Source organism: Carassius auratus, chromosome 24 (assembly GCF_003368295.1).
Source record: "Carassius auratus strain Wakin chromosome 24, ASM336829v1, whole genome shotgun sequence".
Lineage (NCBI taxonomy): Eukaryota > Metazoa > Chordata > Actinopteri > Cypriniformes > Cyprinidae > Carassius > Carassius auratus.
In genome coordinates this window covers 20,308,848-20,329,549 of record NC_039266.1, presented here as the reverse complement: position 1 = coordinate 20,329,549, position 20,702 = coordinate 20,308,848, and the positions used below count along the sequence as shown (strand labels likewise).

At 32.8% G+C, this 20,702-nt stretch overlaps 1 protein-coding gene across 5 annotated transcripts in view; it reads right to left on the bottom strand.

The window, feature by feature from the left end:
• The window catches only part of st18 (ST18 C2H2C-type zinc finger transcription factor), a 63,298-nt gene that overhangs the window by 5,289 nt on the left and 37,307 nt on the right, over positions 1-20,702 (bottom strand). For all 5 annotated transcript variants that reach the window (XM_026201517.1, XM_026201516.1, XM_026201519.1 and 2 more), the window contains 12 exons: positions 16,248-16,952; positions 13,848-13,982; positions 12,055-12,145; positions 10,213-10,305; positions 9,773-9,972; positions 8,390-8,586; positions 5,208-5,453; positions 2,829-2,935; positions 2,631-2,693; positions 2,461-2,529; positions 1,726-1,788; positions 1,242-1,322 (listed from right to left, as the gene is read on the bottom strand). In XM_026201517.1, coding sequence (XP_026057302.1) covers positions 1,242-1,322; positions 1,726-1,788; positions 2,461-2,529; positions 2,631-2,693; positions 2,829-2,935; positions 5,208-5,453; positions 8,390-8,586; positions 9,773-9,972; positions 10,213-10,305; positions 12,055-12,145; positions 13,848-13,982; positions 16,248-16,952 — 2,050 coding nt within the window. The remainder of the gene's footprint in view (positions 1-1,241; positions 1,323-1,725; positions 1,789-2,460; positions 2,530-2,630; positions 2,694-2,828; positions 2,936-5,207; positions 5,454-8,389; positions 8,587-9,772; positions 9,973-10,212; positions 10,306-12,054; positions 12,146-13,847; positions 13,983-16,247; positions 16,953-20,702) is intronic.

The window sequence follows — 20,702 nt, the reverse complement described above, 5'->3', positions numbered from 1 at the left end:
TATGGCCGCCAATTTACAATAATCTAGCGATATTACAGATGTACTTTCCGTTTCTCTGCCTCTCTGTTCCTCCTTTATTGTGTGCCGACCTGCTACCGTCTGATTCCTAAGCTCTTGTCTTTGCATTAGTAATTAAAAATGAAATACTAGCCCAGATGCAAAAGTAGGAAAGCCCTGTCACTCTGGGTTAGACTTCGGATTTAAGGCTGGAATCAATTCAATTAATTTTTTTTTTCCTCCATAGAATTATGTTTTTACAAAACAAACTGCAGGGTTAATTGCAATTAAATTAGATCTTACGGAAAAACGAGGAAAGAGGATGATATTTTTGAATGTTCTTTTTTCTTTTAGGAAATGCAGTGATACAAACATAAACTGTCCTTCTGTTTTTATAATAATAAAAAAGAAAAGGATTTCTATAATGATTTTCATCTGTTTGCTTTATGGCATACAGTATTCCCTAAAACAACATTTATGTTATATTTACATGTGTTTTAATGTGAAAATAATTGTTTTAAAGGCTAGTTGTACAGGTTGTTTGATGTAAAAAAATAAATAATTATATGCACACTTTATATAAATTTTATTTTGATTTTAAATGATTTTATAGTACATATATTGTCCTTTTTTCCCAACAAATTTAAACTTTTTAAAATTTTAAAAACATTAATTTTGTGAGAAAAATTGTGGGATACAGTGAAATAATGTTTTTCATGTAAAATATGTCTAACAGTTTTAGATATTAACAAAGCACCATTTTCTATAAAGAAATAGACATTTGATGCATTTAAACTTATAAGTTGAATTCAGTTTAATTTGAACTTAATTTTGTAATAGTTAATTATCAAATAATTTTCACCACAAAAAAATTTGACTCTCTGTGAATAATTGAACATTTTTACACATATTCACAATTAATATTTTATGGTGATGTTACAATCATTTGATACATTTAAACCTAGCTACATTTCATACTAGGTACATTTTTATTTTATAATAGATTTTAAACCTACCAAATAGTTCTCATCTAAAAACTTGTGCCTCTAATGCTTTAGTAAAAAAGTGTCACCTTAAGTGTACTCCATATATGGAAAGTGCATTCTAGATGAAACATTTTATTGAATCAAATAAACAAGACATTTTGTGTCAATTGATGATGCATTAAAGTGTAAAGTAAAACCTTTCTCAGTCGAAATAAAAACAGCAAACATTTGGATGTCATTGTTCTGGTGGTGTCTTACTTCATCTCTGGCTCTTCTTTGTCCTCTTTGCTTGGCGTGAGCTTCAAGGTTCCTTTCCTGGCACGAGGGCACCCTGACAGACTGGGAAGGAACATGACATATGTGACGAACCTTTCAGAAGTTCAAGCGTGCAGACGTGTGTGTGGGAAAGATACGGCCGCTGCGTTTACAAGCTTTGACACCTGTCGTGTTGCCATTGAACAGGGGTCATTACCTCAACAGCCGTGAAATGCCACAAAGTATTTACTCTTTGGCAATTACCCGGTGTTAAATGCAAATGATTTAACCCATTGAGTGCCTTTGTGTTGCCTGATGTCTAAAATCTATTAAAGTGTAACATCCAGAACTAGAACGCACTGGTTTAAAAATGAGACATTGTGTTGTTATGAAAAGCATGACCATTTTTGACACGCAGAAACATCCAAAACTGTCACTACATTGTCATCTTTCATTGAATAGAGATGTCCTGTCTAATGAGGCTCACCTCCTATGAGAGGCGTAGTTTCCTGTCACATGACCTGAACCGTCACAGCCAGGAGTTGGACATCTTTAAAAGAAATAGAAATTAGTGTCAATGATATAAATTAATATGATGTAAGAAAACCGGAAAAACAAAAACAATTTTATATATATATATATATATATATATATATATATATATATATATATATATATATATATATATATATATATATATATATAAGTATATAATATTAAATAATTAAATTAAATAATTATCACACACAGATACACATTTGTATATATTTATATGTACTGTACACATGCATGTACATAAACAGTTTTAATAGATATAGTAATAACAAAAAATAAATATTCATATTTACACATTTAAATGGTACATGTAAATTTTTTATTTTTTAATATAAGAAAAATAATACAACTAAAATATGTACATCATAATAATTTATTAAATATTAATATTAATGTTTAATATATAAATATTAATAGTTAATGTTAGTATTTATTCAATATTAATTATTAAATACAATATTAATAAAATGCATTATACACACAAACAATGACAATTACAACAGTAACAACAAAAATAATACATATTTATAATTATAGTACAATTGTAGTTACTACCGGTATAATAATTTATAAAATACATATATTTACATTAGTTCTAAACATGAATTATTTGCAATTTTAAATTAATTTCTTATTTTATTGGATTGAAACTTTAGCTGACTCTTACTTGAGCTCTTGAGAATTAGCAGCCATTAGTGATTTCAGGGTCTTGTCAGCCAATGGGCAACCGGATACACTACAAAAAAAAATAATAATAAAATTATTATGTATATTTTTTTCCAAGTTATTTTGCTGCTTGAAAAATAAAGATTGTGAAAAATAGGCAAGGCTTTTTACCTTCTATGTGATGCATAATTTCCTGTCACATGACCACTACCATCACAGCCTGGTGTCGGACAACTGCAAAGAGAAGAAGAGCAGTTTGATGACCAGATGCACACAGCCTATGATTCTTGATCTATTATTAACAGGGCCTTTATCATGCTCACCTGTGACCCAGAAACCCCAAAACAGTGGTTCAAATAATATTATTACCTCATTAGATCTTTCTTGTTGTCTCTTATCAGCATCTTGTTTTTTGCCATGTTTGCATCTCCATTGTACACTTTATCCTCGAGAGACACCTTCTCCAGTTGATCCATCTACAAGAAAAGGGACAGGTGGTCAAAAAAATCATACAATTTTTTCAAGAAAAGATGCAACGGCGTTCTGTGAGCACACGTGCACTAATATTCTGAAAGAGGTCTGATGCTGCTTAAGTATACTTAGTAAAACATATATCCATTTAAACTCCAATATAATCCCTCGTGGTATTTATGATAGGCATAAAACCTTTGGATTTACTTACTTTGTTTATAAGGTAAGTATCTTTGAGCACCAGATGTCAGAGGGAGAACCAGACAAACCTACAACTGTCTGGGTTTGTTCTTTGACTCTAAAGAGAATGAAAAATTGTCGGCTTTTCAGGAACATTCTTCTGCGATTTCTTTTAAACTTTAGTGTCATAGCAGCACATCGCAAGAGACAGTGCGCCTAAAGACATGGCTGACTGAATCAGATAGTTTAGATGAAGAAATAGAAAGGGTTTTAAGTTGAATATGTTCCTATTGCAGCGTTCAACAGTCAAAGAGCATTTAGCCACAGAATGTTTTTCCTCAGGACATTATTATAATTAGACACTCAATTTTATTAGAGTTTTGCATACTACAGTTCAAGTTTGTTTTTTTAATGTTCAACAAGGATGCATTAAACTGATCTTTCAAAATGTTTATATTCCCAAATTTAGAATTTATTTATCAAAGAATCATAAAAAGATATAAAGCAGCTTTTCTGTAATAATAATATAGAACAATAATAATAACAAATGTTTCTTGAGCAGCAAATCAGCATATCAGGGCCGGGTTTCCCAAAAACAACTGATCTTAGAGCTTAAGAGCGTTTTCTATGAGTAAATTTGCAATCGTTCGTTATTGTTTCACGTGTGTTTCCCAACAATGCACTTAACACAGTTGCACGTAGCTGTGCTTTAAGCTACTTAGGAGTCGCTGTCCGTTTATCAAGTGCTGAAATGTCACATTATAGAATGGCTCTTAATTGTAGTACACTATCGTTTTATTAACGTTAACCTAATGCTGCGTTCCAAACAGACAACTTGGATTTAATAACTATAACACAATACAATATTATATTATATTATAGTCTATAATATTATACTTTACATAATAATATATAATATATTTTTTTGTATATTTATATATTATGTTAGGTCAAAAATGTTAGCCTGAATGCACTGTAAGTCACTTTGGATAAAAGCGTCTGCTGAATGCATAAAATGATTTAAATTAATTAATTTATAGACAGTATAGATAGAGAGAGTGAGATGTTTTTTTTCGGATCAGATACATAGCTGTATATATTTTTGCCCCCCAGTCTTTGAAACATTTCCTACATTAGTTATTTTATTCTTTTTTTTTATTCTTTTTTTGTTTTGTTTAGTCATTTAATTTAAATGTGTATTTCTATATTTATGCCCTTTTTAATGATTTCATTTATAAATTAATAAAATAAAAATAACAAAAATGAGTCATAAAGTGTATAATAAAGCACAATAAAATCCTTATATTATAATCACATTGCACTTGAATCAAGTTAAAGGTGTAATCTGCCGACTGTCCTGCAGGTGATCGCATAAATCTGTCTTCTTACGATGCACTTAGGGCTTTACGATTACTCCAGAGCACTCGTAGATCTACAATGATTTTCAAGTGCTACTTAAGTTACGATGCTTTTGGGAAACAGACCGTAATATTAAGATCAGTCGTACGATCGTTTTTACGAACTTCTTAGGCTTACAAACCTTTTGGGAATCCCGGCCCAGAATGTTTTCTGAAGGATCATGTGATGCTGAAGACTGAAGTAATGATGCTGAAAATTCAGCTGCGCATCACAGGAAGAAATTACATTTTAAATGGTTCAAACGATTAATTGCGATTAATCGCATCCAAAATAAAGTTTTTGCTTATGTAATATATTTGCATATTGATTATGTATAGTAAATAAAGTATATATTTAGAAAATATTTACATTACAATTTATATATATATATATATAAATGATTTTTATATACAAATACAACATATTTTTCTTAAATATATACATGCATGCATATGTGTGTATTTATATATACATAATAAACACAGTACACACACACACACATATATATATTATGTAAACCAAAACTTTCATTTTGGATGCAATTAAACGCAATTAATCATTTGAAAGCACTAATTACAAATTATATTCAATTTGTTTTCAAATTCAGGAATTTTTCAGTTTCTACTGTAGTTTTATCAAATAAATGCAGCTACGGTGACCCAAATCGCTGAACGCTAGTGTAAACTGCCTCTGTCTCACCTCTTTGTCTTGTTGCGCAGGTGTTTTGCTGTAGTTCAGCGGCGTGTCCCAGGCGTCCTGTTCGTAGAGGACGCGGTAGATGGCCGGGGAGATCTGGAGACCCCCTGCTTTGGCTAGAGAAGGTTCAGGTGGGGTGAAAAGAGCATCTCCTAATGCAGGCATCATGGGAGAGTCCCTCGCCTTTTCTCTCTTCTTCTTCATACTTAAATCCAGCGTTCCATTCTCGTCTACCTCTATCAGCGAGTCCTGAATGATAAAGAAACATAGAACGTCTTGTTTATACCCAAGAGCACTTTCCCATAGTTTTGAACTTGTTTTCGGAGCCAATATTAATGAATTATGAATATTACAAATTTGTGCACAACTCATCCAACCATATTTGTGTTACAAACATAAATGGTTCCTCAAAACATGTGGTTTGTTGCAATGTGGTGCACTTTTACTTTTCTAACCAAACTTAACATTTTTTGCATTGCAGACCTATTTTTATTTTACTGAATAGTCCAAAATAAATGTGTTTACTGTGTATATTTATTATGTATATATAAATACACATGCATGTATATATTTAAGAAAAATATATTGGTTATATATAACATATATTTATATATATTATAAACTATATAAATATATACATGTACATTTTTCAAAATATATTCTATATGTGTGTGTCTTTATATATACATAATAAATATACACAGTACACAAACATATATTATGTACATAAAAACTTTTTTTTTGGATGTGATTTATCGCAATTTATAATTGCCTATCTCTAATTTTATTTTCAGATGATTAAAAATGTCCCTTTCTATTAGATATGTATAGGTTTTCTAATGAATGGCCATAAGGATTGGAGTTATGTTTTTATTCAGTTTTCTTCCTCCCTCCAGTGAAAGGTAGTTTGTGAATCTTAGCCAAAGTGGTTTTAGGTCACAATCTTAAAATAGTGTGTTTAAAAGCTCTGTGTTGCTTAATATCATGACTTTTAAGTTTTTATGCAACTCGTTAACTGCTTAAAATGTGACGTACCAATTATTCCACACAGTAGCAAACAAAGGAGAGTTTATCGGGAACTAATCGTGATAATTCAGATTGCAAACCAAACATGACTCTCTCTCAAACCAGCTAGAAGCGACCGACTGCACACCTATCGAGTTCATCCCTGTGCAGGATGTGAGTTTTTCTCGTCTGATGAGATTCTCTCCAGCCTTAGAAACAAGTGAGGTGACATCTTTCTCCCACACCAAAAAAACAAGCGACTTGGCACAAACAGGGAAATCGAGATACTTAACATGCATAAAGACATTTCGACGCAGACATCAGCAGATGACAGATCGACTAACACTGTTTTATTCATTGGCTCAGTTTGTACAGTATACCTGCTCTCTGCCCACTGAGTGCCGGGACTACGAGCGGCCTGTGTGCTGTGTAGGTGTGTGAAGCATTTCACGCCATACTTCTGTGAGTTTTTCTCAGTTTTAACTCTCCGTGTCTAAGAGGAAGACCTGATTTGATTGAAGCCGCCAATGTTGCCTGGATGTTTCTAAATTTGACTGAAATCTTCAGTATTAGGATCCTGGATTGCTGTTTTTATTATTTTTGCGTAATGTAAGAAAGTTAGTTAAATCACATAAATGACATTATTTATACATACATATATATATATATATATATATATATATATATATATATATATTAATTTATATACAAATTTAACAATAATATACATAAAATATACATATAATATATAGTTTTTCATAGTAAAAAAAAATTATATATATATATATATTATTATTATTATTATTATTATTATTATTATTATTATAGCACAATTTATTGGCACATTTCCATTTATTTGGAGAGAAAACAAGAAATAATACAGAAAATATTGCATGCAGGATTCGAACTTGCTTTGCCCATATGCACTAATCACTAGGCCATGACTCCAGCATGCTTTTTATTATTTTATTGTTGTTTTAATTATGTACAAATTATTATTATTCACATTATTAATTCAGATTATGTTAAATCACATTATATATTCTATATCAATTATTTTATTAACAGTTTTTAAAATAAAAAATGTTTGCATAAACCCAGAAGACTTTTATTTTTAATATCATATTTATATTTAATAGCTCTCTTTTTTTTGCCACTTTTCCAGTTTTGGCTGGAAAAGGGGCCATGATTCCAGCATGCTTTTTAATTCATTTTTAATTGTTCTTTTTTATTATTATTATTAATATATATGTATCAACATTTTGTTTTTCTTTTAAAAAAGAGGCTGGATATATAAAAAATATACTGTAATTCGAAAGTTTCAAACTAAATGGATCAGTATGTTATTTTTTTTATTATTACTAGAATACTCAGCATTAGGATCCTGTATTGTTTTAAATATGTATTTTAAAATTAAATTTTATTATGCATTTAAATTGCATTAAATGTCAAGTGCTTATTTTTAATAATATAGTTGTATAGTTTCATGAATGCATAAAGCCAGAGAACATCATATTTATGATTATAATAGCTCTATTAAAAACAAGGCTTAAATGAAAGAACACAACTTTTAATCATAACATCACATATCCATTTTCACACTGTAACATACATGATCTGAAGCCCTGTGTAGACTTTCCTTATTTAATTGAAATAAAAGAGTGATGTCTATTAATCCCCCAACCAATTGATTTAATCCAACTTCTCATAGATCGTCTGCTGTTAGAGATCAACGCCAAAGGATCTGTGTGAGCTTATCTAGGATAATATATTACTTAGCAAAATGTCTTCGACCATCTGCACTTGAAAAAAAAAAAAAAAAAGCTCTCTCCTGCAAACAAGAGAAAGACCGAACATTACCATTAGTGAATTTAAATGCACGGCCACATGTTTTACAAAAAGCCTTATAATTGTCATAGAGAAGGAAGCTGTGATTGTATTCCTCCCAACTCTTTTTGATGTGATTACACAAATTCTCCTTTGTGTACATTAAAGCTTTAGGGCCAGTGTGGGTAAAAGAAAAAAGCTCCCACTCTCTTGTTGTTGTGCCACCAGAGGCTACACAGTTCTCCGTGCCAAAAAGTGTCTTTTGATGTTACTCCTCTTTTTCATACACAAATCACAGTTGTTTCAGAATGACCACATTAAATACCTTTTTCTGAGTGCTCTAATTTGATTACCTTTGTGGATGATGCCAGGGGCCGGCTGGGGGGCGGGGCCTCGCTGTTGTCTCGGCAACGGGTGGAGAGGTTGAGGATGGCTGCGGATGCCATGTTGGACTGGAGGGCGTTGCTTTGGGCTTTATGGCGACTGGGGCTGTTGTCTCCGGCCATGATCATACGACCACCAGAACCCAGAAAACAGGGGAACTGAGCGGCTGGAAATGGTGGGAATAGTTAGTACTCAGAAAAAGAGGAACTGAGAGAGAGAGAGAGAGAGAGAGAGCATCACTGATCATATTATGAAGAGAGGAAATACAAACCCACATCTATGTAGAAGGCAGGTTTCAAAAGGTATTATACATATACTGAATTTAATATTATTAATATGCAATATTATTACCCATGTGTATTTATCATTCAATCACACACACATATTTAATGTTAATATTCAGTTTATATACAAATGGCTTACTACACTGTATTTTTACAATCGATTACACGAAAAGACAAGATATACAAAAAGAGCACCCTCCCTCTCTCTGTCTCTAAATAAAATCATTATTATTTAAATGATTTATATACATGACCATTTTTATTATAGACTTTATTATAGATTAATTTATCATATACATGTATAATTTAAATAATGTATAAGTTAATATGATTAAGAAATAATATTGTATTTCATATATTATTTAATAAAATTTATAAGAAAAAGTATATATTGTATGTATTATTTATATTTTGCCTTTTATATTGATTATATATTTATATATAATTATTTTATTATATATTTATAATGTCAAATATATATATATATATATAATATGTATTATATTTACTAGTTATATGTATTTTTTTATATTTTTATTTTATATTTATTACATATTTTATTAATATATAATTCTTAATTTTTTAATATTTATATATTTATATAAATGTTGTAAATTACATATATAATTTAAATACACATTATCTATCTATCTATCTATCTATCTATCTATCTATCTATCTATCTATCTAAAAACATTTAAAAAATTACATATTTGTTAAATTCATAATAATGAATATGATTAATGAATAAATAATTTTATTAGAAATGTTATTATATATTAATTATATATATTTTTCTAAAGATAATGTGAATGGTGTTTTCTCATGCAAATGAAGCCAGGGTGTTGCTATGCAGTTGCCAAGATGTTCTGAGTGTTTTCAGTGTTGTTATGTGGTTGCTAGGGTGTTCTAGGTGGTTGATTATTGGCCCAAATCAGGGTGCTTGATGAAGATTGAGCAGAGCACAAACGTATGCCGCACATGTACATCACACATGATGACACTGAAAACAACTTAATGTCAGTGCATGCTGGGTAACCTTTGATTTGAAGCAGAATAGACACTCACAGTCAGCAAAGTGTGAAGATTCGTGACTCTGCTCGGATGCCATCTGAGCCTGCTTGCCAAAGACCTGGGCGTCAAAACTGGCGTAGTCAAAATGGCCTTTAGTGTACTTGTCCATGTCTTTGGCCATGCTGGCCTGCAACGCTGCCATAGGATGTGCAAATCTGTACGTGAAGTCAAATTTATTCATGTTTCCTAAAGGTCTGAACAGAAGAGAAGAAAAACATCAAGACTTCAGAATTGCACTAATGTTTCTAAAACATGTTTGAGTTGCTGCTTATTCTTCATCATTAGAAATCACACTAATTTAGATTGAGATTCAGATGAGATGCCTATTATTATCCTTCATGAAGAAACATTTTAACATATTTTCAGCCTGATTGATGGTAAAGGAGTATATAAAGGATATGTATAAGGGCTGCTCCAGGATGAAGGTTTCTCACCTCGTCATCCTCTCTGGCGTCTGTCTGCACTTTACAGGATCCTCCTGCGGTTTGGAGATCTTTTCTGCAGCAGCTATCGGGCAGCCTGAGAGACTGTGAAAACAGACATCAGAAGCTAGTCTCTTCTGGGTTGTTAATTTTATTTTAATTGACTTGGGGTGCACTGAAGTAATTGTACAATTAAAAGTAATCCAATAGTTTCTATGCAATAAACATCACACTGTTTTATAGTCTAGTTTAAGTGTCTTTGGATTTTTCCTGAAAGAGTGAAACTTCATGATTCTTTTTAAAGGTGCTGTAGGGAACTTTTGTAAAAAAAATTTTTTTACATATTTGTTAAACCTGTCAATATGTCCTGACAGTAGAATATGAGACAGATAATCTGTGAAAAAATCCAGCTCCTCTGGCTCCTCCCAGTGCTCCTATTGCCATTTGCAGAAACCGCTCCCGGTAAAAAACAACCAATCAGAGCTGCGGTCCGTAACTTTGTTTGTGTTCAAAATGTAGAAAAATGTATATAATAAGCGAGTACACCATGAATCCATTTTCCAAACCATGTTTTTAGCTTGTCCTGAATCACTAGGGTGCACCTATAATAAGTGTTTATATTCGGACTATTTTAGATTGCTTCGGGGATACTGCGGCGGAGTAACCCAGTACCTTTGTGATTCTTCATAGACATAAACAGAGAGAAGTAGTTCCGGCTAAGATGTTCTTCCACAAGACGCAAGCAGTTCTGTTTATTAACCGCTAGAGCGTCAAAAGTTACCTACCGCAGCTTTAAGGAAATATCCAGGTTTCATTGCAAGCGCATCTCTTTTTAGGGTAAATTAATGTTTCTGATGCTTGAATTTAAGGTGGTTTGAGTCAGTGCAACCGTGCAAAATAAAGTAACACTGAATTTTATTGGGGTCAAATTCAGGATGTAGTCAACTGGTAATGTTATTATCAACTTTTTTTTCCAGTTTAACTTTTCCCCCTGCTGCTAAATATCTATGCAAATCTACAATGAGCAAGAAAAGTAAAAAAACAAAAAAACAAAAAAAACAATAGTGTAATTTGAGTATAAACCTTTTGCTGCTTGAAATAAAATAAACTTTAACTTACAATATATATAAATCACTTTATAGTAAAAAAAAAAAAAAAAAATCTAAAAAAAAAAATCAGCCAGTTCTGCAAAGGTGACATTTCTCATTTCTCATGTACTAAAACTAAATACATAATAATAATAACAATAATAATAACAAACAAATAAATATAAAATTAAATAAATAAAATAATAATAATAAAAACAGTTGAAGTAAATTTATACCATAGAATAAAATGTATGTATATACATATATATATACATATACATATACATATACATATACATATACATATACATACATACATACATACATATATATATATATATATATATATATATATATATATATATATATATATATATATATATATATATATATATATATATATATATATACATACATACAATATAAATACTTTTTTCCTGACAATTCACTAACATTTCTGATTGTATATAAAAAAAAATTCCCATCAGAATTGCAAGAAACAAATTGTGAATTGTAAGATAAGTCTAATACCATTTTTATTAAAAACATTTATTTCTATAGCAAAAATGGGCTTCCATTAAAAAAAAAAACACATATCGACTTATAAAAAGATACAAAAATAAAAACACAAAAACAAAACAAAATTTTTAAAATAAAAGTGAAAAAAGTATTTATAAAAATAAATTAATTCTCAGTATTAACAAACTTTTAAGAATCTTAAGAATCTTAAAGATACGAAAACATCGGCTGTTTTCTTTGTGCTGACCTTCTATGTGTGCTACGGTTACTGTTGACATGACCTCTTCCTGTACAGCCAGGGGTCGGACACTTGAGGACGTTTTCGTGCATGGCGAGGACTGTAAGAAACAGCAGAATAATGTTTATCAAAAGAACAATTGTATAGTAATTCAGCATTTAGTGGAATTCACACAAGCTTCTCCAGCAGCTTCTCAACTTTTCATGTTAAATAGAGTTTCCCATATCATCCTTTGCATTTTAAAATTGCGTCTCGCTTCCAATATAAAACTGCAAAAACATAATGACTACAAATGCATTTTGATTACCATTTAAGAGACACACACATATTGCTGAAGTCCTATCCTTAGTAACTTTTCAGTCTGTTTCTATAATTTATAATAAGTTTGGAGGATGTGCCCGTCTATTTAGGCTGCATCCGCAGGTCCTTTGATTCGCAGAATGTTGCCTCTGGTTTAGGAGTACATGCTTTCATATTGGAGGGAATTTTTTTTTTTACTTAATTACATTTTCTGTTCCTTTTGTCACATCACTGTTTAATGGCGAATGTTTGTTGTGCGACTCGCAAAAGGAGAAAACAGCAAGTGAAAAGTTGTTTCCAGAATGCTTTTTTAATTAGCCTACCACAGGAAATCAAACCTCACTTGTGATGATGACTAAAAAGTTTCTTTGAAAAAGAAAATATATTATTCTTTTTTATTTATTTTTTACTTTCAGCTTGGTGCAACATTATGTGGTTTCCACTGGAAGGCTCAAGATAAGAGGTAAATACATAATTAACATGCAAATTACATATTACATACTTCATATCTGTGCACTTTTTACTCATTTAAATCTTGAAAAATGACACTTCAGATTATGTTTAGTCTGTTTATTATGTTTATTATATATATTTTAAAATATTTATCTCATCTTCTTCAATAAAAATGGTAATTTTTCACTTTTTGGAGGAAAATTTAGCAATTAGCTTTGAACTTACGAAATATAAAAAGAGATGGATTGCTTTAGAATTAAAATGCTCTAATTGTAACAAAAAAATGGGTAATAAAGATAATTTCATATCATAATGTAAAAAAACGTCTAAACGAAAGACATCATAATCTAATTGCTTATTATTTTCTTTAAAATATATGTGTAAAAAATGATAACATTAATTAATACTAAATAAATATGATGTATTTTAAGTAAGGTGTAAAGCAAAATTGTCCTGAATTTTTTACTTCTTTTATAAATGTATTGTTGCATGAAAATATAGTTTTGGTTCAGATTCTGTGTAATTTGGAGTGATACTGAAACATTTTTATGTTTATGTTAATATAAAAAAAAAATATCATTATTATTATTTTTTTTTTTTTTTGCAAATGTAGCACTTAATAGAATAGAAATAGAATTAAAAAAATAAAATTAAAGCTTAAATAATACATCCTTTAAAACTAGAATATATATTTAAAAATGTTCTATAAAAAGGAAGAATCATGCATTTTCTATCACAGAAAAAAAAATAACTATTCAATATTTTTATAGTATGCATTTCAACTGATACACTTTATGTTATGTCTCTATGCAGAAACGTTCTGAACATTATAAACCCTGGTTAGTTAAGCAATCACCATACAATCTTTAGTCCCTCAGTATCTGTTCAACTAAACCTTGATCATTAATAAGACATGAATATTTATGGGCTGAAAATTATCCCAGTGTTATCACTAATTGTATTTGTTCTGTTTGTATTGTACCGCTGTGAAGGGAGGAAATGTGGCTAATGTCCTCAGGAAGTGATGCGTAACACGAGAACAGACTCACTCTCTGGGGGCACTCTGACTTTGTGGGGACATCCTGATAGACTCCGGTGATGAGGGTAGAGGCCTGTCACATGACCCGTCCCATCACAGCCCGGGGTCGGACATTTGATGTCTTTCTTTTCAGTCCGAGGGGAATCTATAACACACACACACACAAACACACACGGTAAAAACAGTGCTCTTGAAGAACATGTAGTTACAGTTAATCCCATCCAGTCTGGGTTCTCTGTGTAAGCTGAAGCACATCCTGTAAAAGCATGTTGGGTGTGTATGTATTCATCTGTGACATTAGTTAAGGCTGCAGTCTTACTCAGGGCACTGGTTTCTTAGCACTGATCCATAGAGAGATTATCTTCAGAGATTACCCATTAAACAGCAGTCATCGCAAGAATCAAAGTGCTTAAAGCTCACATCAGAGATACTTTACTAGGATTTATGACTTAATTTATGCTCATAGTAAAATATCTGGCCGATACTGATAAAAATCCAGCGTTTCGTGTTACAGAGATGTCATCAGAAGACCCCCCCCACACACATAAAACATGTTGGTTATTTACCATTAAATATTTTGTTGGCAAAATGTTTTTAGCATTTAAGAGGATTTTATGTATCTATCCCTCTGGGCTAGAAACTCTCTGTCTCTTTCTTTGTATGTGTTGTTGATACTGCAACATTTCAATCTTAATGCAAAAATGCATGTAATATAAAACACACCACCAACACATATAACTCTAAAGACATTTTTAGACATCAAATTTCAGCGATAAAAGAAATGATGCCACTTTACAATGAGATCCCATTTAATAATGCATTGACTAATATTACCTAACAATGAGCTACACATTTGTTGTCGTGTTTATTACACTTTGTTAATGTTAATGAATAAAAAAACTGTTCATTGTTAGTTTATGTTAGCATTACTAATGTAGTTTTCTAATGTTAACAAATTAAACCTTATTGTGTTTTTTAAAGAAATTAGTAGTTTTTTTGACTATGAATTTACGATTAGCATTAATAGTGTAAATGACATTACTTAACAAGCTACAAGAAATTACATACTTTTCCCACATTTTTGGGGTTCTTAGTGAATTAGTGAAACACTGCTTCGCCAATGTGAATGAAATATCGTGCAATATACTTAAAGCATACTATACGGCACCAAAAGACTGCTACTACTAAACATACATCGCAACTATTTTTTTGTCATAAATATAGGCTATAAAACAACAAGTCCTACCACTGAATTAATCTTAGCCAGTTCTTTTTAGTGAATCCAAAACATATATAATGCAACTAGTGACATATGAATGCCGAATAAGCTAGTTTTTTTTTTAGCGAATAAGAAAAAAATGACTGAATCGCTCTAATGTCGAGTGTATACTTCACTTTTTACGTGTACGGGCACTACGCAATTTTTATAACCTCACGTATTTTGTACGCACAGGTCACACAGGTGCACTGAATTTGTTTTGTAGTAATCAGTTGTTCCACAAGGTGGAGATGCTGGCTTGCAACAACAATAGATGGCTGCATTTACAAGCCAAGCTAGAGGACAGGGATAGCCCAGCTTTTGGTTTAAAAGAGTGAAAAATATTTGTCATTAGTCATGATTTATGGAGAAAGATAGAGCAGACACTGGACATGGATGAAGCTTTCAAGAGCACATGTGTCTAGCGCTTGCATCAAATGGAGTACACTTTGAAAGGCTATGCGTTCGACTTTACGCTAGCATATGCGTACAAAAAGTAAGTATACTTTGGGCTTAATGAGCTATTTACAAGTGAATCAGATACACTTAAAGCGCAACTAGTCTGACTGTTGAATAGATAACTTTGAATCGGTTCTTTTTAACGAATCGGAAGAATACAGCGCGACCAGTGTAGTTCACTTTCTAAACGAATGACTCCAATTAGCCATTTCTTTTTAGTGAATTAAACACAAACAGCGTGCCCAGCGTAGTCTAACTCCTGTCCTTTCAGTGAATCAAATGCATAAAGTTCAACCACTGTACTGCGATTCGCAAACAAACGACTCTAGTTCTTTTTAGTGAATCAAACACATCGAACTAATTGTGAGTTACTGATTGGTTGATCATATGATAACATGTATTTAAAGAGACCTAAATGAAGTTAATGAATGAATTACGTTACCAATTTTCTTTCTTTGTTTAGCATTGTTGGACTGTTATTGGATTGCCTTCATTAGACTTTAGAGTTTATTTAAGCCTCTTTAAAAGTAAATAAATGTTGATTCAAACACATCTTTTGCGAGAATTGTTTAAAAGTATTTAATACTGAAATCATTTCATCATTTGGCAATTTGCAAATTGTATTTCTTTATTCCAAATATTCATTCCCTTAGTACTAAAAGAGTTTTAAATGAACCAGAATTCAAATCTCACCTTTGCTGCTGTGGTACATGGCTCGAGCATCTATCTCCAGCATCCTCTGCTGTCTCCGCTCGTGGTTCATCTGCTCCAGGAGGAAGTGGTCCATGTCTTTGTAGGCACTGTGGAGAACCTGTCTATGTTCAGACTGCAGCACCATGGCCTGCTCTAGAAGACTGAGGTTCAGTCTGGCCCTGTCCAGCTCCAGACGTCTGGCCACCAGACCCGGACCCCAAACACCTCCTCGCTCCTCCATCCTGGGCGTCTGGAGCTCCTCCTCACTGTCACTGAACTCTCTTGCAGAACCATACTCTTCCATAAAGGTCCCTGCACTGTTTCTGTTCATGTAAGCGGAAAGAGCGTCTTCGTGCAGCTGCTGTCCAATCCGGAGTCTCTTCAGAAGAGTATCGTCTGCAGGTGGACTGGGGCTGTGATGGATCCCGTTGACCTTCGTTAGGGACGGAGGAGTGCTCCATTCTTCTTCATCTGCCTCTGTGCCTGGAGACAGGTGATAACTGGCTCTGATCTCTTCTTGGTTTTTGTCTTCAAAGTCCTGGTTGTGTTCCTCCTCCTCCTCTTGCTCATTCTGGTGTTCAGATATCTGGGCCGCCAGGTCTGGCGAACCTTCACTCGTTCCTTCTGACCACGACAACAAGTGGTGAGACTTTGCGTTGTGATAGATAGCGTCTTCCAGAACATCACCACCATTGAGGTCCTCATCTGAGACACAGAAGAACAGACAGCGCTTAAATTGATGGATCATCTGCGAGAGCTCATAACATGATTGACACACGCCTTTGGTGTGAGAGACCCGGGTTCGAATCCACTGTGAGACACCAATGTGTCCCTGAGCAAGACACTTAACCCCTAGTTGCTCCAGAGGTGTGTGACCTCTGACATATATAGCAATTGTAAGTCGTTTTGGATAAAAGTGTCAGCTAAATGAGTAATATATAATATAACATGACAACTTGAGGCAAGTGTAGGGAATCACTAAATATTAAAAAACTCCTAAAAAGTAAATCATTTGTCACATTTCAAATGTGAACTTTTGGTCAAATGAAAAACACATACAATAAATACAATTATTAAAATAATTTTAAAAAACTATATAAAATGATATCAAATAAACCAAAAATGTGAAGATAAGCACAAAATATGACAAACCTTAAATAAGTAGATAGATAGATTAACAGACAGACAGACAGACAGACAGACAGACAGACAGACAGACAGACAGACAGACAGATAGATAGATAGATAGATAGATAGATAGATAGATAGATAGATAGATAGATAGATAGAAGTGCATAAAAATATTTTTGTCTAAAACGCCATCTAGTTTCCATCCAAAGTTCAGATTACTAACTGAAATCTATACATAACTTGACCTTAACAAATAAATAAATAACATATATAAAATATATAAATATTTATAAATAAATAAATAAACAAACATTTCCCCTTCTAATTTAATCTTCCATCTGTTCAACTTACATAACAGCATTTTTTTTTTTTTATGTACTGAAAAAAAAAAAATGTTTCCACATCCACAAAGGATATAAGACTACATGATATAAAGCTCTGAACGCTAATCAAAAAAGAAGCTCGATTTGCTATACTACTGTACTACTTTTGATAAATCCATAAAGCTTATTTGACTGGGGTTTATAGGGTGAATAATTCCTTTTTTGACCAATCTCAGACATTTTATCCTTTAAAATCACCTTTAAAAGACTTACTGGAATCGCAACAGACCCGATTATATTAAGTAATCGAGTCAATGATTAACAAAAGAAACTATCAGCTGGATTGATTTACAATCCACTACTGATCTCTCTGACACTTTCCCGCCGGGGTTAAAGCTCTTTGGGCACCAGGGTTTAAAGTTCACAATACAGTGTAAGCACGAGACACATCTATCCTCTTAGAGAGCCTTATGCCACCCTCCAAACCATATGCAACCACTGAGTTGATTAGATATTAGAGCATTTTGGCTGCCGCCACAAGCGGTTTCAGGGGCTTCTAATGGGATCATACTGCCTTAACAAACAGTTGCTAGTCTTAAAGAGCATATAAAGTAGTCCTGCTTTTAATCCCCCCGAAACATCCCTAAATGGGGGATAGAGAGCTCAGTGGCATTTACAATCTCACCCGTCTCTTGCCAAAAATGGAAACCAGGCTTTGAGGGGTTAGAGTGTGCTTGCCGATGCGTTCATACCATGCCAAACTCCGGCATAATGTCGCAGAGGTCTACTTTGGCGCTGTACGAATGCGAAGGCATAATGCTAACGCACAACCTAAATTTTGATTCTGTTTGTGCAGATAATTATAGTTTTTATGCATGCTGCTTGAGGAAAGGGTGGATAATCTCGTCCCTTTTTATTTTTGGAATTGCATCCAGTTGTATGCGTGTCGAATGTTTCAGCACTGATTCTTGAGAGATGAAACCTTTCCCACACTTTTAAGTCAACATTGATATTAATCAGAATGGAATGTTCTTTACACAAATGAGCCATTTCATCCAAGTTATATTTTCACTCACCAAACCACTCTCAGTAAATATGTAGATTTAAAAAGAATAGACATACACATTCATTAATCAAGATACGTTTACTTGAGAAGCATCAAAGTTTCAAAATTAAGAGTTTATGCTTAAAAAAGAAAAAAAAAAACTGAAAATTAACAGAAAAATAAATATTTTTTCAGAAAACAAGAGCTAACAAATTTACCTTATTAAGTAAATATTCTACTATAAAACAAGACAAAAATCCAAAGCAAAAGTTTATTCATTTTGCTGTGTATTTTATACATCTTAAAATACAACTTATTGACCACACAGCTTTCAATTTGTTAATGTTAATGGAATCATGTGGAATCATATTTTTCCATGTGCTATTATAGGAACTCCAGAAAAACTAAATGACTACAAAACATCCAACTAAATGTGATTATTTTGTCAACAACCTCCAATTTTCCATGAGATTCTGCTGATATTTCAAAATATGGAGCTGAAAATCTGTTAGAAACCATCCTGTATTCTCAATTTTCTCTTAATCAGAGTTGAATACTCCATTTATTATAAATATCCAAAATGACAGTACTTAATATGTTTGTATCTGATGGTGTTGACCCATACAGAGCGATAGGAAAGGAATAAAAATGGAAGAAGTAGGAGCTTTCACCAAAACATAAACAGATTTAACTTTAATATTTTTTCATGTCTGATCACAAGAATCAGTAGCCCACCAACAATGCAAAAACAAGCAGGAAAACATGAAGCATCTGGGAGCCCAAACCAAATAGACTCCACAGCGGATGCACTTAAAACCGTCCCGATTTTCCTGATTTTGTCGCTTTTGTCAGCAGTTTGAGGTGTGAAAACCCAAAGCGGTCCAGCGCAGATGAAAAGTTCGCCAGTTATGCTAAGACACAATTAACAGAGCAGATGATTAGGAGTTCTCTGCCATCCAGATGGAGATACAGCCCTGACCAAAAAAAAAAAAAAAAGACTGGAGCGAACAAGGGCGAAAAATGCTTGGATGCAGAGAGTGGTTTGTATTTTGGAACAGGTGAATGGTTTATACTCCAGAATAACCATTACCATTGTGTGTATGGAGACCAGAAGCTTGGCTGGAGACACACACACACACACACACACACCAGCACCAAATGGAAGCCTTACACCCCTTTAATTTCTCCCCTGCCTTTCCTTTTCCCTTTTTTCCCTCATGAAATCCACATATCCCTCTCGTCCCCCTACAGATCCATTAATTTCGCTACGGTCCCAGTCGCCATCCACTCCCAGTCACACCCCGCACATTATGTCTTTGAATTTTTTTCTTCTCCACCAGCACTTCTTCGGTAGTGCACTTTGGCAAAATGCAAAGCTAACATGTTGCAGGACAGCAGGGAAATATGACAAATTAGATTTTGTTTTTTTTCTACTGCAACTTCAGAAAATAATACTACAAATTTGAAGGAGGAGGAGGAGGGGGGGAAAAAGGTTATGATTATTGTGGGTAATATGAAATCAGAGAAACAAATAAATTCCATTTCCAATGATGCTGTTCAATTTATTGAGCTATTTTGTTGTCCATTTAACAACCCACATGTGTCCAATAATGAGCCGCACACATTATGCCTAATTATGTATATTTGGGCTGTGTTCGATGGTCTAACAAAAGCTTTCGAAAGGGACAATTACGTTTGTTGCTTGGTTACATCGTTAAAAATATACCAAATAAGTGCAGATTATAGGGGTGTGGAGGTACACATGTAAAGCATGGGTATTGTTGCCAACATGCTCATAATTTGATTCATTAGGAGATGGCAGCATTTTGTTTCTAGAAAGGAGACTGCTTTAAAACGTAATATCGACTTTAACGTTTCCGTGCCTTCGTTGCCAAAAATGTTTTGTTGTTGGAGTGTATGATCACTCTCTTTTGTCAACGAGGCACAATATAATTT